Source organism: Schistocerca piceifrons, chromosome 4 (assembly GCF_021461385.2).
Source record: "Schistocerca piceifrons isolate TAMUIC-IGC-003096 chromosome 4, iqSchPice1.1, whole genome shotgun sequence".
Lineage (NCBI taxonomy): Eukaryota > Metazoa > Arthropoda > Insecta > Orthoptera > Acrididae > Schistocerca > Schistocerca piceifrons.
Window position 1 is genome coordinate 566,738,468 of NC_060141.1, and position 20,204 is coordinate 566,758,671.

A 20,204-nucleotide genomic window follows, 5' to 3' on the forward strand; every position below is an offset into this window, starting at 1 on the left:
GGTAAGTGCAGCTGTTGGCTTCTTGTTACCATCTGCCCATTCCCATTATAAGTTCTTTGGAGAGGACCATGTTGGTGAAACAGGTATGTGTTGCTAAGGTAAGTATAACTGTTGGCTTCTTGTTTCCATATGATCATTCCCGACATGGTTTCTTTGGAGAGGATGAGGTTGGTCAAATACAGAGACAACATTAAGGCCACCTCAGACAAATAAGCAGTTTTATGCAAGCTGTTTCATCAGTGATCATGACTGATGAATGGAATGCTCTTTAAACACAGTTGCCTTTCCTAATTGGTATTTTGATTGGCAGGGAGATCATTTCTTGCCATAAACATGCTAAATTGGTTTTAAATGTCATGGAAAGTTTTGGCACAGTGTACATAATTTGGAACTAAAGGAGATCACTCACTGAATAGAGCTGTTGACAGGCACCCAGAAAATAATGAAAATTTTGCCTAACAGGCACACAAACAGAAAGAAATTTTGCTCCCCCCCCCCCCCCCCCTCCCTCAGCTGAACACAGAAAGCCAGGACTGCAACAATTTGGCAGGTGGACTGTGCTGAATCATTGTGTCGGATGGGGTGGATAGAGGGAGAAAAAGGTGGGAAGCATCAGGAGGGGTTGGAGAAGGGTAGCTGGCAGCTTGGAGGGAGGCAGCAGGTGTCAGGGTAAGAGAGGCTGGGGCAGCAGATGCATAGGCTAGGAATGCAATGCATGGGCATTGGAGATGGTGCAATGCATGAGCACTGCAGATGGTGAGTTTTTGTGGCACACAGTGGTGATCTGGTGGACTGGGAGGAAGTGACAGGACATAGAAATGGGAGACTGTTGGGTAGAGGGTGTGGATGCAGTGGATTAGTGAAGATTAAGGTCAGGAGGATCATGGGAGCAAATGATGTGTTGCAAGGATAACTCCCATCTGCATAGTTCAGAAAATCTGATGCTGGAGGACAGAGTTGTAACCGCAACCGGAACAGTTGCAGGGTGACCAAGAAAGCGCGGCCGGACCAAATGGAGAGCGGCCTGCGAACATACAAATGAATGGAAAGGACAGACATGAAACAACGACGGATGATTGAGAGAGACCTTATGACAACAACACGCAAGAAGCAATGAAGTTACAGAGACAACCAAACGAATCTAAGACGTCCACTAGTAATGAAAGCAAAGAACGGTAAACACGCTGTCTGTTGTCGAGGCGATAGGTCAAGACGTACGCAACGATTAGACTCGCTGGCTGAGCGAGAGGCAGGTGCTTAAATACATGATTGGGGGCACCGCTATTGGCCGCTGGGACCACGTGTTCCACTGTGGCGCCCTCACACTAAATGTGGGCCAGGAGGCACGCCACCACAGCTTATGGCGCAATGGTGCAGAGACCTCTAGGGATCTTCGATGTCCATGACGTCTAGCGCAGATTCAAATTCCGCAGTGCGTGGTACCAGATCCCTCCCCCCCTTAAACTTGGGCGTAGGGGCAGAAACGCCCCGGACGGTGCCGAGGTGGGTGGCAGTGGGGAAAAGAGCCGGGCTCATCAACCGCTGTTTGTGGGGAGGATGGGACACCTGAGGTATCCATGACAGCATGACAGCCGACCCAGAGTCCAGGGTGGGGGAGAGAGCCGCTGATCCACCAGGGGGCAGGGAGGGCCGGCGGCAGGCCCGAGGGGAGACGGCAACCGGGGCAGGGGCGGCAACTCGAGGACCATGCCCGTACCCGAAGGAGGTAGGGGAGGAGGCAATGGTGCGAGTCCCGCAGGGGCACGCGGGCGGAGCTGATTATGATGGCAGCACCAACATCACATGCCACCCATGGGCTGTGGCGACCGTGCCAGGCGTCCAACCTGCCTTGCGTCCATTCTTGCGAGCCTACACAGCTGTGCCGGGGGCATAACACTGCGAGGGCTGGGAGTGGGGCCAGGAGGGGGATGGCATCAGCAAATTGAGCAGGGTCTGTGGCTGTTGCCCATGAACGAGCTCCGCCGGACTGCATCCATCAATTGGCATAGTGCAATAGGTGTTCTAAAACAGGGCGAGGGCCAACGTGGTTGGAGATGTGTCTACCGTCTTTGTCAACTGTTGTTTAAAAGTGCGGACAAGCCTATCCACTGTGCCATTGGATGAAGGGTGGAAAGGGGGCTACGGATTTGTTTGACACTGTTGGCCTGACAGAAGTCATGGAAGGAGGACGCCATGAATTGGGTACCATTATTGGAGACCAATGTGTGTGGCAGGCCCTCAATGGCCCGGGCCAGGGCCGTGAGTGTAGCCTCTGTGGTGGTGGATGCCATGCGGACAACATACGGGTATTTGGAGTAAGCATCAACGATAAGTAACCACATGGACCCCAAAAACAGGCCAGCAAAATCGATATGCATGCAATCCCAGGGCCGGCGAGGCACATGCCGGGATGCAAAAGACTGAGGGGGGGGGGGGGGGGGCCTGCCTGGTGACGTGCACACGCAGTGCACCCACGGGCCAGGTGGTCAATACTGCCATCAATGCCGGGCCAATACACGTGCCGGCGAGCCAAAACTTTCATACAGGACATACCCCAGTGCCCGCAGTGCAACAAACTGAGCACATGAAGCCAGAAATCTGGAAGGATGACCACCCAATGGGCATCCGACTCTGTGGCCAACAGAAGGACATCAGCGACCATGGAGAGCCTGTGGGACAGGTGGCACCAGGGGCTGAAATCAGACTGCATCTGATGAGTAACATAGGGGGGCCACCCATGGACCACGTAGTGCAGACCTGCTGCAAGATAGGGTCGCGGAGGGTAGCCGCGGCAATGTGAGCAGCCATAAGAGGCAGACCGTCCAACGCATCCTGGCAGGCAGAATCAATGTGAAAGCAGAGGAACTCCTGTTGGTCAAAGGCAGGATCGGGGCCTGCTGGGAGACGTGACAAAGTGTCCGTGTTAGCATGGTGGGCGGTGGGCTTATACCAGATGGTGTAAGTGTAATTTCGTAAAAACAACGCCCAGTGCTGGAGACATTGAGCCATCCACTCTGGGAGGTGAGAGTGGGGTCCAAAAAGCGTAACCAAGGGTTTATTGTTTGTCAGGAGGGTGAACTTTGCCCCAAAGAGATAGGTGTGAAATTTTTGGATGGCGAACACGATCCCCAGGGCCTCCTTTTCAATCTGGGAGTAGTTCCACTGTGCTGTGGTCAATGTCTTAGAGGCATAAGCGATGGGTTGTTCAGAGCAATTGGCATCCTGACGCGTGAGGACGGCCCCAATGCCGTATGCCGATGCATCAGCCACCACAACCAAGGGGCAATCCAGAGAGAAGGGAGTAAAGCAAGGGGTGGACTTCAGCATTGCCTTTAAATGGAGAAAAGCCTGGCCACAGGCAGGAGTCCAATCAAAAGGTACCCCTTTGCGATGCAAGTGATTGAGGGGTTGAGCAACGGAGGCAGCCTGGGGCAAGAACTTTAAGTAATAAGTAACCTTGCCCAAAAGCACCTGGAGTTCAGATAAGTCCTAGGGACGAGGAAGGGCCTCAATGGTCGCGACATTATGACCCGAAGGGTGAATGCCATCTTTGTTAAGCCAGTGGCCTAAGTCTTCCACTTCTGGTTGAAAAAACAACACTTGTCCAGCCGACAGCGTAAACCTGCAAATTGCAGAGCGTGAAATAAGGCGCTGAGGTTTTGCAAATGCTCCTGGTGGGAACGCCCGGTGACCAAGATGTCATCCAGATAATTCACACAGGCAGGAATAGGCTGTGCAAGCTGCTCCAGGAACCTCTGGAAAATGGCCAGCGCTGAAGAGACACCAGAGGGAAGGCGCTCGTACTTATACAGTCTGAAAGGTGTGCTGAGAACCATGATGTTCTGAGATTCGGCATCCAAGGGTGACTGGTGGTATGCCTCAGCCAGGTCGATCTTTGAAAAATACGCTCCCCCGGCAAGCTTGGTGAGAAGGTCTTCTTGTCGGGGAATTGGGTAAGTGTAAACGAGGGACTGAGCATTGACTCTAATGCCGAACTCACCACACAGCCGAAGGGACCCATTGGGTTTCCGTATGACCACCAATGGCGTCACCCAAGCACCATAAGTCACAGCTGCTGAACGCCAGTGGCCTGGAGCCAATCAAGTTCCTGCTTGACTGCTGGCCGTAAGGCTACCGGAAGGGGCTGGGCCCAGAAAATGCGAGGCTGCGCATCCGGCCATAGGGTGATGTGTGCCTGTAAACCGGAAACACATCTGAGATCCGTTGCAAACAATAACACAAAAGCGGAGCACAGATTGTCAAAGTCCTGAAAAGGAACAGCCGTAGAAAACGACCTTAACTTCATTGGAAATTGAAAAGCCAAACAGTGGAAATGCATCCAGGCCAAAAATATTCGAAGCTGATGGACGGTTGACGACAAAGAGGGTAAGGAGCTGGGGAACATGCTTGTACATTGCCTGGACGACGAACTGCCCACGCGCGGGAATGGAACCATCTCTGTAGGTGACCAAACGGCAAGAGGGAGGCGACAACGCAGGAGAGCCCAGCCAGGTGTGTGTCACCATATTAATCAGGAAAATGCTGGCCCCAGTGTTGAGCTGAAAACTGACATCCTCAGTGAAAAGGCAGAGCATGAGGAAATGCTTCCGCACTGACGGGTCATCCTGTGGGATGACCGATTGCAGAGCATGGACTGTATCTTGAAGCCCAGGAGGGGCAGACTGGAGCAAGTCGAGAAACTACGATAAACCGATCGGATGTGGCCCTCCTTGTTACACAGTGTGCATGTTTTCCAGTAGTGGGGACAATCAGCTTGAGAATGTGCAGTAAAGCACTCTGGGCAAGATGGAAGTGGGCCGCGCGACCGGCGACGAGGGGCGACCAGAGTCACCGATGCCACAAAGACGTTGGACAATGAGGTGTCCCGAAGGTGCTGGCCTCTGTCGGCCAGGCCACGTTGACATCGTGAGGGTGGAACCTGCCATGACACCTTGATCGCCACCACCTGCAGTTGTGCCATAAGATGCTCATTAGCTGCTTGAGCTATTTCAAAGGAGTGGGCAATGTGGAGAATCTCCTCCAAGGAGGGGTTATTGAGTTTCAGTGCCACAGTACAGACCTCTGGATCGGGAGCCAGCTGAACCACCACATCCCGGATCAGGGAGTCTGCATACGAAAACTTACACTGTTGATTGGTGCATGTAAAATCGCATCGATGGCTGAGACCCTGCATGTCTGTGACCCAGGAACGATACAATTGACCAGGCTGTTTATTGTACTGGTGAAACTCCAGCTGAGAAGCGACCACATGGTAGCATTGGGAATAATTGTTTGTTAGCAAAAATCATATCTTCTGGAAAGAGAGAGCTACAGGATCGGACAATGGTGCCAACTTGCGTACAAGAAAGAACGTGTCTGGGGAGGCCCAAGACAAAAACAACGACCGCTGCAAGCAGTGATCTGTGACATGAAAAGCTGTGAAATGTTGTTTCAGTCGGTGTAAGTAGGTTTCCCAGTCCTCTTTAGCGTCATTAAAGGGTAGGAATGACAGCAGACATGGGAAAGCATCGGACACCCGAGGACTCAGAAGCTGTTGTGGTAATGCATCCCGGGCGTCAACTTTGTCCATTAGCAACCGCAGCGACTGTTGCAAGATGTCTAACTGGAGCTGGAGCTGCTGCTGCTGCATGAGCTGTTGCTGTTGCTCTAGAAGACAGACCAACTTTGCCTCCATGCTAACAACTACCACCGTTTACCTCGTCGCCAAAAATGTTGTAACCGCGACCGGAGAGGTTGCGGGGTGGCCGAGAAAGCGCAGCGGGACCAAATGGAGAGTGACAGAGACAACCAAACGAATCCAAGACATCCACTAGTAATAAAAACAAAGAACAGTAAACATGCTGTCTGTTGTTGAGGTGATAGGTCAAGACGCACGCAATGATTAGACTCGCTGGCTGAGCAAGAGGCAGGCACAGAGGCACTTAAATACATGATCGGGGTGCCACTATTGGTCGCTGGGACCACGTGTTCCACTGTGGTGCCCTCACACTAAATGTGGGCCAGGAGGCGCGCGCTGCCACGGCTTACGGCGCGATGGTGCAGAGACCTCTAGGGGTCTTCGACATCCATGACATCTGGCGCGGATTCAAATTTCGCAGCTCACGGTACCAGAGAAAGGATCTGGGATGCACACAATGTGAAGCAGCTACTGAACACTAACATGTTGTACTCATTAGCATTTTGAGCCACTGGATGGTCAGCTCTGTTCTTGGCCACAGTTTGGTGGTGGCTATTCATCTTGCTGGACAACTGATTGGTGGTCATGCCCACATAAAACGCTGTGCAGAAGTTGCAGCAGAGCTGGTATATGAAATGATTGCTTTCACAGGTGGCCATGCCCATGATAGGATAGGACAGGCCTGTGACAAGACTTGAGTAAGACGTGCTGGGTGGGTGAACCGAGCAGCACAGCATCCAATTGAAGACTTGTCAAATCAGAAGACAAGTCTGGTGATCATCTATCAAGTTGGCCCAGTCCAGCATATTTGAGCTCACTTGGTGGTGTGGCCAGCTACAACTATCCAACTAGTACCTGGACTGCAGCACTTGTCCTATATTAGCTGTAGAAGATGCGCCAGAAAAAAGATTTGTGCATGTATCCTTGTATTCAGTTATCAACTTTGATGATAAATTGCTGTGTTGATATTCAATATTCAAATAAAGTATAGTGTTTTGGTCTACACATTAGTTTGCAACAAATAGATAGAATAACGGGACCACTCACCACAAAACAATGTCAAAACACCATCAAAATGGTTGTTGGTACTGTTGAAAATAATGAGCTTGGCAATGAGATTGCTTTGCTAAAGGCCAAGTATTGTGCCAACATAACTGAAAATTACAAGAAACATGGAAAATTGTTGACACAGATGGTATTTAGTGATTAGGTGGGAAGTTAATAAATTCTTAAGTGAATCACAACAAGCCTCTCGATAACTACAGCATCAGAGGTTTAAACATGCAGCCCCTTAGTGCTTATCCTTGAGATTCCCACCAACAGATTGCATAAATTGCTACTTGTAGTCGCTGAGCCAGAATCTTTGGAAGAGGTGGTTCACTGGACACCTGCATCAGCTGCAGAAATGCAATAAATGGACATCAGGAGGAGCATGATAGCCCTAGATTGGCGATCTCATCCTGGTCATCGAGGGCCTCCTGTGTGGAGGTTGGGTCTCACTGAGCACACATTTCCCAGTAATGAAACTGAGTCCCCTCTGTAAGCAGTGAAACACTGAAGTGTTCCCGCCCATTTGTGTGGGGTACACAAGGACTACCCACTGCCAAATTGTTATTTACAGCAAAAAATTTTAGCTCACAATCACACCTTAAGAATCCATAAATGTCTTCTTGTGGACTTGATGTTGTCAGTATGAATTTTATAACTATCTTGTTGAAGGTCTGGCATGTTAGTGCCCTTTATATTAAATATTCCTAGATATTGTTTGTAGTAATAGTTATTTTTATAATTTTCCATGGTTTTCAGTTTTCGTTTTTAGTCTGCTGTTTTAAATTTATGCTTAGTTGGAAAAAAGGAGAAGATCCCTTTTAGGGTGAGAGTAGACTGAATCCCTTCAGGCACTTCTGCCACTTGTAGTGTGTAACACTCCTACCCACAACATGGATGAGCATCAAGTCAAAATTTCAGTAAAAAAATATTAACTATTTGCAGTATCCACAGCATAATATCATAGTTTTTGCAAAATAATAAACTGAGCTTTGGAGCAGGAAAATATTTTTTAAGTACCTGGTTACTTATCTGGCTGAATAGGAGGTGTCAAACATTGTGTCATATTTAAACATTATTATTTATTAAAACAACTAGTGATGAGAAGTCTCAGAAAAAAAGACAGGAGGACAGTGAGTCAAAGAAATTCAGCAAGATCTTGAGGCAGTTGGACTTAGAATTACTGATGCAGAGAACAAAAACAAAATTAACACTCTCCTTATGAATCATAAATTTTCAGCAGAAATGACGCACAGCAGACTGGTAGAGATTTCAGACGAGTTAAGAAAATTGCATTTGGAACGAATGAAAAAGTACTGAGCTGAGCGCAAGAAGCAAGTAGTCCAATCTTCAAAGAGAAAGTGAATGTGGAATGACTCAAGTGGTCAAATGTGGCCAATCAAGTTAATAATAATAATAATAATTTATGTTCATTGCAGATATCCTGAGTGATTCTTTGGAGTCTTTCATATTCTTATCTGCTTGCATGAGTTTTGTTAAATGAAGAGTCTTGAAACACTGAATTCAACAGCACTCTTACACACTGATGCACTCCCTTGCTTACTTATTGATTCTCTGCATTTGCAGCCACGATCCCCTTTAGAATCTCAACAATGCTTGGTATTTACAGTACAGAGTGGGTCAAAAGTTGCAGTACACCCTTTTATGCCAAAAATCCTGCAGGAATGGGGAAACCTGAATATTCCAGTATGGTTTAGGTGAGGTGGTCTATCTTTTACAGTATGTACTGAATGTGGGTGCCAGCTTGAATTTAAGTAATTTTTTTTTTTTTAATCTCAAGTAACATCAGCATTTTCTGACAAATTCACTCCTGTAAGCAGATTTGAAATACCAGTTATGGTTCAAAAGTTACAACACTTTTTTTTCGTTATATGTAACTGAAGATGGCTTTGATCAAGGAGGATAGAATTGAGGACATTTTGATCTCTGGAGAAGGGAGTTTCCATGTCACAGCAGCAGATTTTAATAACTGCCACCCAGAAAGACATCCAATTTCACACAACACAGTCAAGTGCTTCATTTCCAAATTCCAAGAAAATAGGACTGTGGCTGACAAGGCATGGAGTGGCCATCCAAAAACTGCTACTGACAAGATGACCTCAACAATGGTTTTGGCATCCTCTGTGAAGAGCCCACACCGCAGCACATGACGTCTGTCAGCAGAATATGGAATTAGTCAGCCATTGATAGTACAGATCCTTCATGTTTATCGATGGCATCCATTCAAGATTCAGCTACTCAGCATCTAGGAGGGGATGACCCAGACAGATGTATGCAGTTTAGCATGAGGACCCTAGAGCAAGTTCAACAAGATCTCTCTTGTGCACAACGTATCCTGTTCAGTGATGAGCAAAAATTTCTTATCACAACTACAGACACTGGAGTGACCAGAATCAACACTGGATGCAACTTTCCGGGGCAGTTGGTGATGTAAAGGTTATGGTGTGGTGTGGAATATGAGGTACCTGTGTAATCGGACCCATTTTAACTGACCAGAACCTAAATGCTCAATGCTAGCAAATGCTGCAAGAAGTGGTGTTTCCCTTAGTTCTGAATGAAGATGGCAGCTTTCCCTCTTACTTTCAACAGGACGGGTCTCCACCACAAAATGGAGCAGTTGTTTGTCAGTGGTTAGTTAGGTGGTCAATTTCCTGGTCATTGGATTGGCTGAAGTGGTTCTGTGGAGTGGCACCAAGATCACCTGATCTCACACCACCTGACTTCTATCTGTGGGACTGTTTATGCAGAGAAAATAAGAAACAGACATTATCTTGAGTAACACCCTGAAGATGCATGTGCCAGCATTTCTGCAGAAATGCTTCTGCGAGCGTGTGACGATTGGATTAAGTGCCTTCAAATGTATGTTGACTGAGAGGGACACTTTGTTGAACACATTAAACGACTGTCCTTTATGGAGAACAGTCCAGTCTGTAATTCCAACCAAAATGTGTTGTAATTTTTTAACCATAACAGCTAATTAGACTGTGTTTACAGGAATGAACCTGTGAGAAAATGCTGATGTAATTTGGTGTATCACAAAACCTCCTTTCCATTTAAAAAAACTGACATAGATTCAAGATGGCCGATTTTAAGATGACACCCATGTTCATTACATACTGTAAAAGAAAGACCATACCTTACTGGAACATTCAGGTTTCCCCATTTCTCTACAAAATTATTTGAGCATGACATTATGCTCAGCAAAAAACGTAAGCATATGTTTCAAAATTGGTTTCATAAAATATAGAGGCTTTGAGTGTTAATTATTATATGATGAGTATTTTTAACAATTAATACTACAGTATGTATATTCTCATCAGATAAATTAATATTTCACTTGCCAAAATAGAAGCAATGCCATTCATCAACCCTAATTATTCTGCAAAAACACACTACTCCATATTGTACTTAAAACCAGTAATTAACAAGTTTATTTCAAGACAACTATTTCATTTTATACATCTTGAACGAACATTCTGTTCAAGTATTTTCTTTTTTATTTCAGATGTTGTTAAAAACTAATTGGTGTAGTTGAAAATAAACACATGACCATAAGCATACAATCATACAATAAAATTATAGAATATTATGATAAGGATAGTTGTTACTCAACATATAGCGGAGATGCTGAGTCGCAGATATGCACAAGAAAAAGACTGTCACAGAATAATCTTTCGGCCAGCAAGGCCTTTATCAAAAATAGACAACACACAAACACACACACACACACACACGCACACACACACAAATCAATTCACACAACCATGACCACAGTCTCTGGCAGCTGAAACCAGACTACGAGCTGCAGCACCAGCGCATCATGGGAGAGGCAGTTGGTTGGGGCTAAGGAGGAGGCTGGGGCAGGGAGAGGAAGGGATAGCAGGGTAGGGGTGGGGTATGGTGAAGTGCTGCTGGGTAGAGTGTACGGATGATGTGGAGAGAGGGTAGAGCAGCTAGGTGCAGTCAGGAGGTTAGAGATTAGATGGCGGGGAGGGGGGTAGTAGCAGAAAAGGAGAGAAATAAAAAACTGGGTGCATCACTGGCATAGAGGGCTGTTTAGTGCTGGAATGGGAATGTTCCAGCACTACACAACCCTCTATTGCACCAACACATCCAGTCTTCTTACTTTTCTTGTTTTCTGCTCCCCTCCTCCCCCCCCCCCCTCCCCTTTGTCTAACCTCCCAACTGCACCTAGCTGCTCTACCCTCTCTCCACCTCATCCCTGCACACTCCCCAGCAGCACTTCACCGTTCTCCACCCATATTCTGCTATCCCTCTCCCTCCCCACCCCATCTCCTCCTTACTCCAATCCAGTTGCCTCTCACATCATGCACTGCTGCTGCTGCTGCTGCTGCTGCTGCTGCTGCTGCTTGTAGTGTGGTCTTGTGTGTTTGTGTTTGTGTGTGTGTGTGTGTGTGTGTGTGTGTGTGTTTTTGTCATTTGTTTCTGACAAACGCCTTGTTGGCCGAAAACTTATTTTATGACAGTCTTTTTGTTGTGGCTGTCCACAACTCAGCATCACCGTTACATGGTGAGTAGCAACTATCCTTTTTATAATATTGTTACATTCCATCCTGGATTTCCCATTGTTTAAAGTTACAGAATATTGTGAAGTTTAGAAATCAGATGTATCACATATTATAGTAAGTGAATCTCTCTATTACGTTACAAGTGACATCTTGTGTAGTCTTACAGCTGGGTAGGTCAGTCTGCCCAGTATAGTCTGCTCCCTAGTGAAACCTTTGTTACTGTAAGTGCTGTAATGAGCAGATGTACCACGTATTTCTAAGACTCAGCATCAAGAGCAAGTGTCTCTGCCTGGCAAGCTCCAGAGATGGTAGTGAACATATGTATGTGAGTTGCAAATGTGTGTGCATTTTTTTTTCTTTTAGTACCTCTGATGAAGGATTTGGTCTGATATTTAAAAAAAATCTGGCAGTCTATTTTCAATATGCCTGCCTGCCACTCAATGGCTCCTCCATGGAGTGAGTAACAATGTCTTTTTCTATTGTTATTTCACAATAAAGTATTCATCTATCATTAGTGAAAACTACTCTCAAAATAGGGATATTCATACAACACCTGTGCATTTAGTATCATACCACATCTGTAATTTCTTTCATTGTTTGGACATGAAGCACTTGGTGTCCAAGGCTAAGCCAGAAATTGTTCATAGTGTTAAAAGGATTGTGATAGACTGATACTGGACTGATCAGTGAATGGTTCAGTACTGCAGCTCTTAATGAAAGAGAAAAAAATTAAGGGATCATTACAGCTAATGACACCCTCATTACTAACCAAAAGGTGCAAGCATGTGCCAGCACTAGAAACTTTTCTCTCCTTTGTCATCAACTCCAGACTAAGTTCAGTCATTACTATCATCTATGTACAATGGAACCACCGAAAATAATTTATTTTCATTAAAAGTACATTCTATTAGGCTGTAGTCATGATATTGTTGGGCTTCACTATGATAAATCTGTTATAAGCTCACCAAATCGTCGACAGAATACTCCCATGACTGCTGTTTCTTCAACAACCCTAAGATCACACAGTAATGCAAGTTCAAAACCACCAGCTACAGCATAGCCACTGACAGCAGCTATTAGAGGTTTCTTTGTAATCCTTCTTGTTAATCCCTATCAGAGACAAAAATATTTAAATGATAATTTTTCAACTGTGTGATTTTTAATAACAAAAGCAATAACAATAATTGTATAATAATAATTTTAGAATGATAGTATAGCAAAGAAATTCTTGGCTAAGTGACAGTCAAACCAAATGAAAATCTTATGATATTAGAAATGAAATTATAACAGAACTGAAATAATAAATGATGAAAGATCAATTTAGGATGTAAATAACCAGTGACCATGTCTTCATTACCCACCCAGATAACTGCACATGTTAAAGCGCTGCTTCTGGGATGGTGAGATGTGCCAGTCCCCAATTAAATCTGCTCAGTGAATTAACAATGAGGGTCGATGTGCCAGCCAGTCTGAATGTGGTTTTAGGCAGTTTCCCAACATCTGAATAGGTGAGTCTGGGCTGGTACCGAATTCCCACCTCAGCTGCACAATTTGCAAAAATTTTGAAGGTTTTTGCATAACTCTCACTACACACAGACAGCTGGCATACACACATTCTGTCCCGAAGGGTAACGAGGTGGTGACAGGAAGGGCATCCAGCCACCCCTTAAATTAACTGTGTCAAAACCATCAATAACCATCACAACCCTGCACACATGCAGGACAAAGGCACAAGAAAATTAACAAAAGAAGAAGATAATCTTTATTGTTAATAACACACTCTTTTGACACCATTAAAAACGACGGAGAAATAAGATCATAGCTCATGTAGTATTATAGATATTGTGATGGTTATTAAGTCAACAACGGTAGATCAGTGGACTGAATTATAATATTGCAGGCATTACACCAACAGTTTAAGATGAATAGTTCAGTGAAAACTGTACATACAACTTCTTTGCAACTGTGTGTATGGCCAGATAACTTTCTTTTCTTTTCTTTTTTTTTTTAAATTATCAGCCACACTGGCTTTTTCATAACTCAGTTAAATGTCTTCCTCCATGCATAGATCATCTAGCAGGAAGTGAGTTGTGGTCCAGACACTGAGTATCACTAGAGTTCCACAGTGTATTCACAATATTTGGTGTCACACCTCATGCCTGAAAGTTGATTTTTCACCATGTAACACCCATTGTCATTCTGTATAGTGAAAACCAAACCAAAAAAGAATACACAGCCACCAGTTTTTCAGACAAAAAGAAAAACAGGAGAGGTAGAAAACAGAACGAGGAGGACACAAACATGATGCACATCTGATACATGACATAGTATGACGTACATGTTTCCAGTACCAAAATCACAACAGAGTCTATTTTAAAACCATCAAAACTTGAACAACTGCAGTTGGACAGACAGAAAAAATATATTTTGGAATTAATGGATAAACAGCCACAATTAAATTTGCAGCTGTGATTCCACCATTGTTTCAGATTCCTCTCCTAATAGTCCTTGATTTAATGTCATAAGTTAATTTTACTCCCATAATATACAATGAGATCAATTACACTTTTTTAATGGTTTTATATATTTCTAATTTTTCTATCTTTAATACATCTAAAGATAGCACTAGTCCAGTTCATCAGATGGCTGATAGTTGATAAGTGGGACATTATTCAAGACATAACAGCAGAAAATATATTTTTTAAATTCTATTAAGCATTCACACAAAGTAAATCTCATAATAATTAGAAAATAAACTATTAATTTTTTCTCATCCTTTAAATAACATTTGAAAAAGGTAAGACACCCACAGTTGCACCTGAAGAGGTTTTTATGCACCTCGATGTGTTTAACAAAAATTTCAATGACAAAATTTACTTGCCTTTTGATTATCATTAAAGGAAGTAGACCTGCATAAAATATAGTTTGAGTGATGTATGAAGGCAATGGAATGTTCTCTGCTGTGAGAGTTATTTATAACTGTAATTGATGAATTGCTGCTCAGTGTTTTAATTTGTGAATGAGGAGGTTCATTCTAATTTTTTTCTTTTCTTCTTTTTCATATTTGATACTATCAGGTTACACCAGTGCTCACCATTCCTCCTGCTGCAATTTCCTTGCGTAAATTCTCAAAACTCTTCACTTCTGCCAAAGTTTCCAGATCAAATCCAGAACAGAAGTTGCCTCCAGTACCATACAAAACAGCAACTGAGGAAGAAGGGTCATCTTCAAAATTTGTAACAGCTGCTCGGAGTTTTCTTGCAACTTCAGGGTTTACACAGTTTCTCTTGTTTGGTCTATTGATACCAATAGTGGTTACATCAAATACTTTGTCCACCAATATTTCATCTGAAAATGTGGTTATTTCAATTATCTCTAAGTAAAGAACAAAGTCACAAAAGACACATAGCAATTACAGCTTCAATGGAAGTACATAGAAATCCACCAAACTTATATGCTGCAGCTAAAAACCATGACATTTGTCCAATAGCTAGATGAAAAACATAAAAAACAAATAAACAGTTTAAATTTTGTGACTGATGCACATGCCTAAGTGAATTATGTACAAATAGGAAAAGTGATAATTACAGATATAAATCTGTTCCTGCAGTCATTTAATTTTTATAATGTTATGAAATAAAATATAGCCAATGGCCTTGCTGCAGTGGTAACACCAGTTCATATTAGATCACTGAAGTTAAGTGCCATTGGGCTTTTCTACCACTTGGATGGGTCACCGTTCAGGTCTCCTAAGTGCTGTTAGTAAGCAGAGTGCACTCAGCTCTTGTGAGGCCAATTGAGGACCTACTTGATTGAGGAGTAGAAGACACCAGTCACAAAAACTGACAATGGCCATTAGGGTGGTGCTCTGATCACATGCCCCTCCATATCTGCACCCGGTGACACCTAAGGGCTGAGGATGACACAGCGGCCGGTCGGTAGCATTGGGCCTCTACAGTCTGTTCAGACAGTGTTTGTTTCTTTCTGAAAGTAAATATAATTATTCTTTCCCCCTGTGATGGTTGATATATGATCAATTTCTAGGTAGCAACTGAGAAATTTTCCTTCACAAGCTCTTACAAACAATTCAAGTCTTGAGACATTGAAATGTCTCATTTGAGGAACTGTTTGTGGGCATCCAATTTAGAAGTCTCAGAGACAGAGAATTTAAACAAGCACCTTCACAGGGAAAAGAAGGAAGCAACCACAGGCACATTGAGGGGGAAAGAACAAAGCAACTACTGTAAGCAGTGAAAAGTTTTAGGAAGGGTGTTTCTGTGGAGGATTGGATTATTGTGGCCACAATGCTCAGTCAGTACAGGGTCTGTTAAGTACTGCAAAAGCAGTAGTGTACTTGAGTCCTGGTTGACAATTCTTTATTAAATTACAATTCTTTTTGCATACAGTGATCAAAGGATCACTTTTGCAAATGTTATATCTATTATGTAATAAAACTGGAAGCAGTCACATCCATAAAATATCTGGGAGTATGTGTTTAGAATGATTTAAAGTGGAACAACAACATAAAATTAATTGCAGATAAAGCAGATGTCAGACTGAGATTCATTGGAAGTATCCTCAGGAAGTGTAACGAACTCACAAAGGAAATAGTTGTCAGTCTGGCATGTGTACCAGCTACGACTAATAGAGGGAATTGAAAAGATCTAAGGAAGAACAGTGTGTTTCATTACAGGTTTATTAAATAAGTGTGAAATCATCATGGAGATGGTCAGCCAACACCTGTGGTAGATACTGCAAGAGAGATGTTCTGCATCATGATCTGCTTTCAGAGAGCATACATTCTTAGAAGAATCAACTAATATATTGCTTCCGCCAATGCACATCTTGCAAAAAGATCATGAAAGTAAAATTAGATATATGAGCTCACATGGCACCTTACCAAGAATTGTTCTTCCCATGAACCATTCGTGACTGGAACAGGAGAGGGGGGGGGGACTGACAGCGGTACACAAAGTATCCTTCCCTACACACAATTAAAGTAAATTTGTATAAATAGAACTGTTTTGCAAATTACAGACTGTGTAATAAGGTAATGCTTTCTATTCACAAAAATAGTGTCCCAATTCAATCTATTCAGTTGCATTCTTACTTACAAAAGGTTTACACCTGCTTCTAAATGACAATTTCTGCTGTTCAGCTGTCCACAGGAAGCTCTGAAAGCTGTCAGTTCACCTGCAGAAAGTGACCAATTCTTAAGAAATTATGGAGAATATATCAACTTTCTGGGTGTAATGAGAGAAAATAATTTTCAACCAACCAACAACAAAGAGTTTCAAATGGAAGTCACAAACATGTAATAATTATGCAGGCCAAGTGGTTGGGATCTCAAGCATTATGAAGCTTCTTAAGATTCCTGGTCCAGGAGATGAGGCACGGAGATGCTGGTTTGGTCAGCAGAACTGATTCTTAGGCAAGTGAACAGAGAAAAGATTATTCAGAAGAAAGGTAATGAGCAGAATAAAGATAAAGGCCTCATTCATCACACCCACAAATCTAAATAAGCCACTGCACAGTGCACTGTAGAGGGTAAACTTAAATTAGAGATTATCTGTGCTATTTCATTTACTTCTACATCTACATCTATACTATTCAAACCACTGTGAGGTGCATGGAAGAGGTTATGTCACATTGTAGCAGTTATTAGGGTTTTTTCCCGTTCCATTCATGTATGGAGCATGGGAAGAATGATTGTTAGAATGCCTCTGTGCATGCAGTAATCATTCTAATCTTATCCTCATGATTCTTCTGTGAGTGGTATGTAGGGGACTGTAGTACATATCTAGTCATAATTCAAAGCCAGTTCTTGAAACTCTATTAATAAACTTTCACACAATAGTTTACATCTATCTTCAAGAGCCTTCCTGTTCAGTTCCTTCAGTATCTCTGTGACACTCTGTCACGGATGAAAAACCCTGTAACCATTCACACTGCCCCGCTCTGTATATGTTAAATATCCCCTGTTAGCCCTATTTGGTACGGTTCCCAGACATATGAACAATATTCTGTGATGGGTCACACAAGTGATTTGTAAGCAATCTCATTTATAGACTGATTGCACTTACCCAGCATTCTAGCAATAAACTGAAGTCTACCAACTGCTTTACCACTGACTGAACCTATGTGATCATTCCATTTCATATCCCTACAAAGTGCTACACTAAGGAATTTGTATGAGTTGGCCAATTCCAGGTGTGAGCCATTGATATTATAGTCATAGGATGCCAATCTCTGCACCATGTTGAAATCAATCATGATCTGACTATATTTATGCAGCTTCTTTCAGATAGTACTTCATTATAGATAACTGCATCATCAGCAAAATGCCGGATTTTACTATTAACATTGTGTAAAATGTCATTAATATACAACATGAACAGCAATGGTCCCAACACACTCCCCTTGTGTATATCTGAAGTTATCTCTACATCTGATGATGGCTCTCCATCCAAGATAACATGCTATGTCCTCCCTATCAAAATGTCCTCAATCCAGTCACAAATTTCACTTGATACCCCATATGAACGTAATTTTGACAATAAGTGTAGGTGTGATACTGAGTCAAATGCTTTTCAGAAATCAAGAAATACTGCATCTATCTGACTGCCTTGATCTGAAGCTTTCGGTATGTCATGTGAGAAAATGGGAGTTGGGTTCCACATGATCAATGTTTTCGAGTTCCATGCTGTTGGCACTGAGGAGATGATTCTGCTCAAGATACTTCATTATGTTTGAGCTAAGAATATGTTCTAAGATTCTACAACAAATCGAATTCTAGGATATTGGATGAAAGTTTTGTGGATTACTTCTACTACCCTTCTTGTAGATGGGTGTGACCTGTGCTATTTTCCAAGAACTGTGTGTGGTTTTTCGTTTGAGGGATCTACAATAGATTATAGTTAGAAGAGAGGCTAATACAGCCTCAAATTCACTATAGAATCTGGTAGGGATTCCATCGGGTTCTGGAGCTTTGCTCAGTTTTAATGATTCCAGCTGTTTCTCAACACCACTGGCACTAACGCTTATTTTATACATCTTTTCAGTGGTTTGGGGATTAAATTTGGGGCAATTCTCCTACGTTTTCCTCAGTAAAGGAACATTTTAAAACAGAATTAAGCATTTCAGCTTTTGCTCAATTTCAGTTCCTGTCTCATTCGCTAGGGACTGGCCACTAACTTTGGTGCCACTAACAGCCTTTATACACAATCAGAATTTCTTTGGGTTCTGTGAAAGATCATTTGCCAATATACTGCTACAGTAGTCATTGAAGGCATCACACAGTGATATCCTGACAGCCATGCCTATTTCATTCAGCATCTCTGTATCTATAGCCGTACACTTTGTTTTACGCCTATTACACAGTGGTCTCTGTTTCTTTAGAAGTTTCTTTACAATGACTGTATAGCATGGAGGTTCCCTCCTATTATGGACTGTTCTACTAGGTACATATCTGTCCAGTTGCATTGTCAACTATTCTTTTAAACATGAGCCATAGTTCTCCTACAAGCTCCTGCCCTGTACTGGAAGTTTCCAGTTCCTCTTTGAAATATGACGCTACTGATTTTTTTTATCTAGTTTACTGAACATACATATCTTTCTGCTTGTTTTAGTTGTCCTTTGTTCTTTGGTGATCACTGTAGTCATAACCATGTCATGGTCACTGATACGAGTTTCAATGTGGACATCCTCCAAGAGTTTAGGTCCATTTGTTGCCATTAGATCCAATATATTTCCTAACTATCTGTTCTAGGCACTTTTAAGAGAAGGCATTTGTAATGTTTCAGAGGATGTCTTATCACACGCACCACTAACAAAACAATAAGTTTCCCAATTAATTGTTGGATGATTAAAGTCTCCACCAACAATTACAGTATGATTGGGGAACTTATGTACATGTGAACTAAGGTTTTCTTTAAAGTTTTTGGTTACATCACGAGATAATCCTGGTGGGTGATAAAAGGATCCAATTACCATTTTATGCACACCCCTGATACTGAGTCTTGCCCAAACAATCTCATATGCATCTGCAATTTCTATCTTGGTGGATTCAGGTTTCTTGTCTACTGCAACAAACATACCACCTCCATGTCCATTTGCCTATACTTTTCACATACACTTAAATTTTCGCCTAAAATCTCACTGCCATTAATTTAAGGTATTATGTGAGCTTTACAACTTTTCATGAGTGCCTCAAACTCTGGCACTTTGTTGCAAATGCTTTGGCAGTTTACCATTAGGATTTTAATACTCTCAACTAAGGAAAGCATTTCTTTTGACCCAGCACTGACGCTTCTGGGTTTCCCACAGCTATCATTATATGGATTGGATGGAGAGTCATCTAATCTAAAAAACCCATGTGTGCACCCCACACATAGTCAGCTATCTGAGTAGCAGCCTCTGATGTTTAGTGCTCACCTGACCCATTAGGGGGACCCTACAATTCTCAACCCTATGGCACAAGTCCAGGAAGACACAGCCTAGCTTGTCACAGAACCATTACAGCTCCCATTCATTTCTTCCATTCGACTCAGAACCAAATGGCTATGATCAGTTCTGGGGACAATGCTGCAAATTGTGCACTTCGTTTAAATTCCCTGTGCAAGGCTGGTCTTCTCAACCTTCTCTGCCAGTTGCTGAAATGACTCAAATATGACCTTGGAGTCCACAAGACAGGCATCATTTGTTGCAACATGTGCCACATTCTGCAGTTGGTTGCACCCTGTTCTCTTAATGGCCACTGGAATAGCCTCTTCAACATGTTGAATGAGGCTCCCAAGCATACACACTGAGTGCACCTGGTGTCCTTCCTATCCCTTGCTGCCATTTCCCTAAGGGGTACCATCATTTACGATATACCTGAACTGCTAACGATTAACAGACCACTACCATTT

The 20,204-nt window shown here is 43.0% G+C and overlaps 1 protein-coding gene across 1 annotated transcript in view; it reads right to left on the reverse strand.

Moving 5' to 3' along the window:
- LOC124795266 (probable enoyl-CoA hydratase echA8) overlaps nt 1-20,204 on the reverse strand; it is a 67,931-nt gene that overhangs the window by 26,652 nt on the left and 21,075 nt on the right. The window contains exons 2-3 of the mRNA XM_047259215.1: nt 14,390-14,643; nt 12,261-12,405 (exon numbers count right to left, since the gene is read on the reverse strand). Of these exons, the coding sequence (XP_047115171.1) occupies nt 12,261-12,405; nt 14,390-14,643 (399 nt within the window). The remainder of the gene's footprint in view (nt 1-12,260; nt 12,406-14,389; nt 14,644-20,204) is intronic.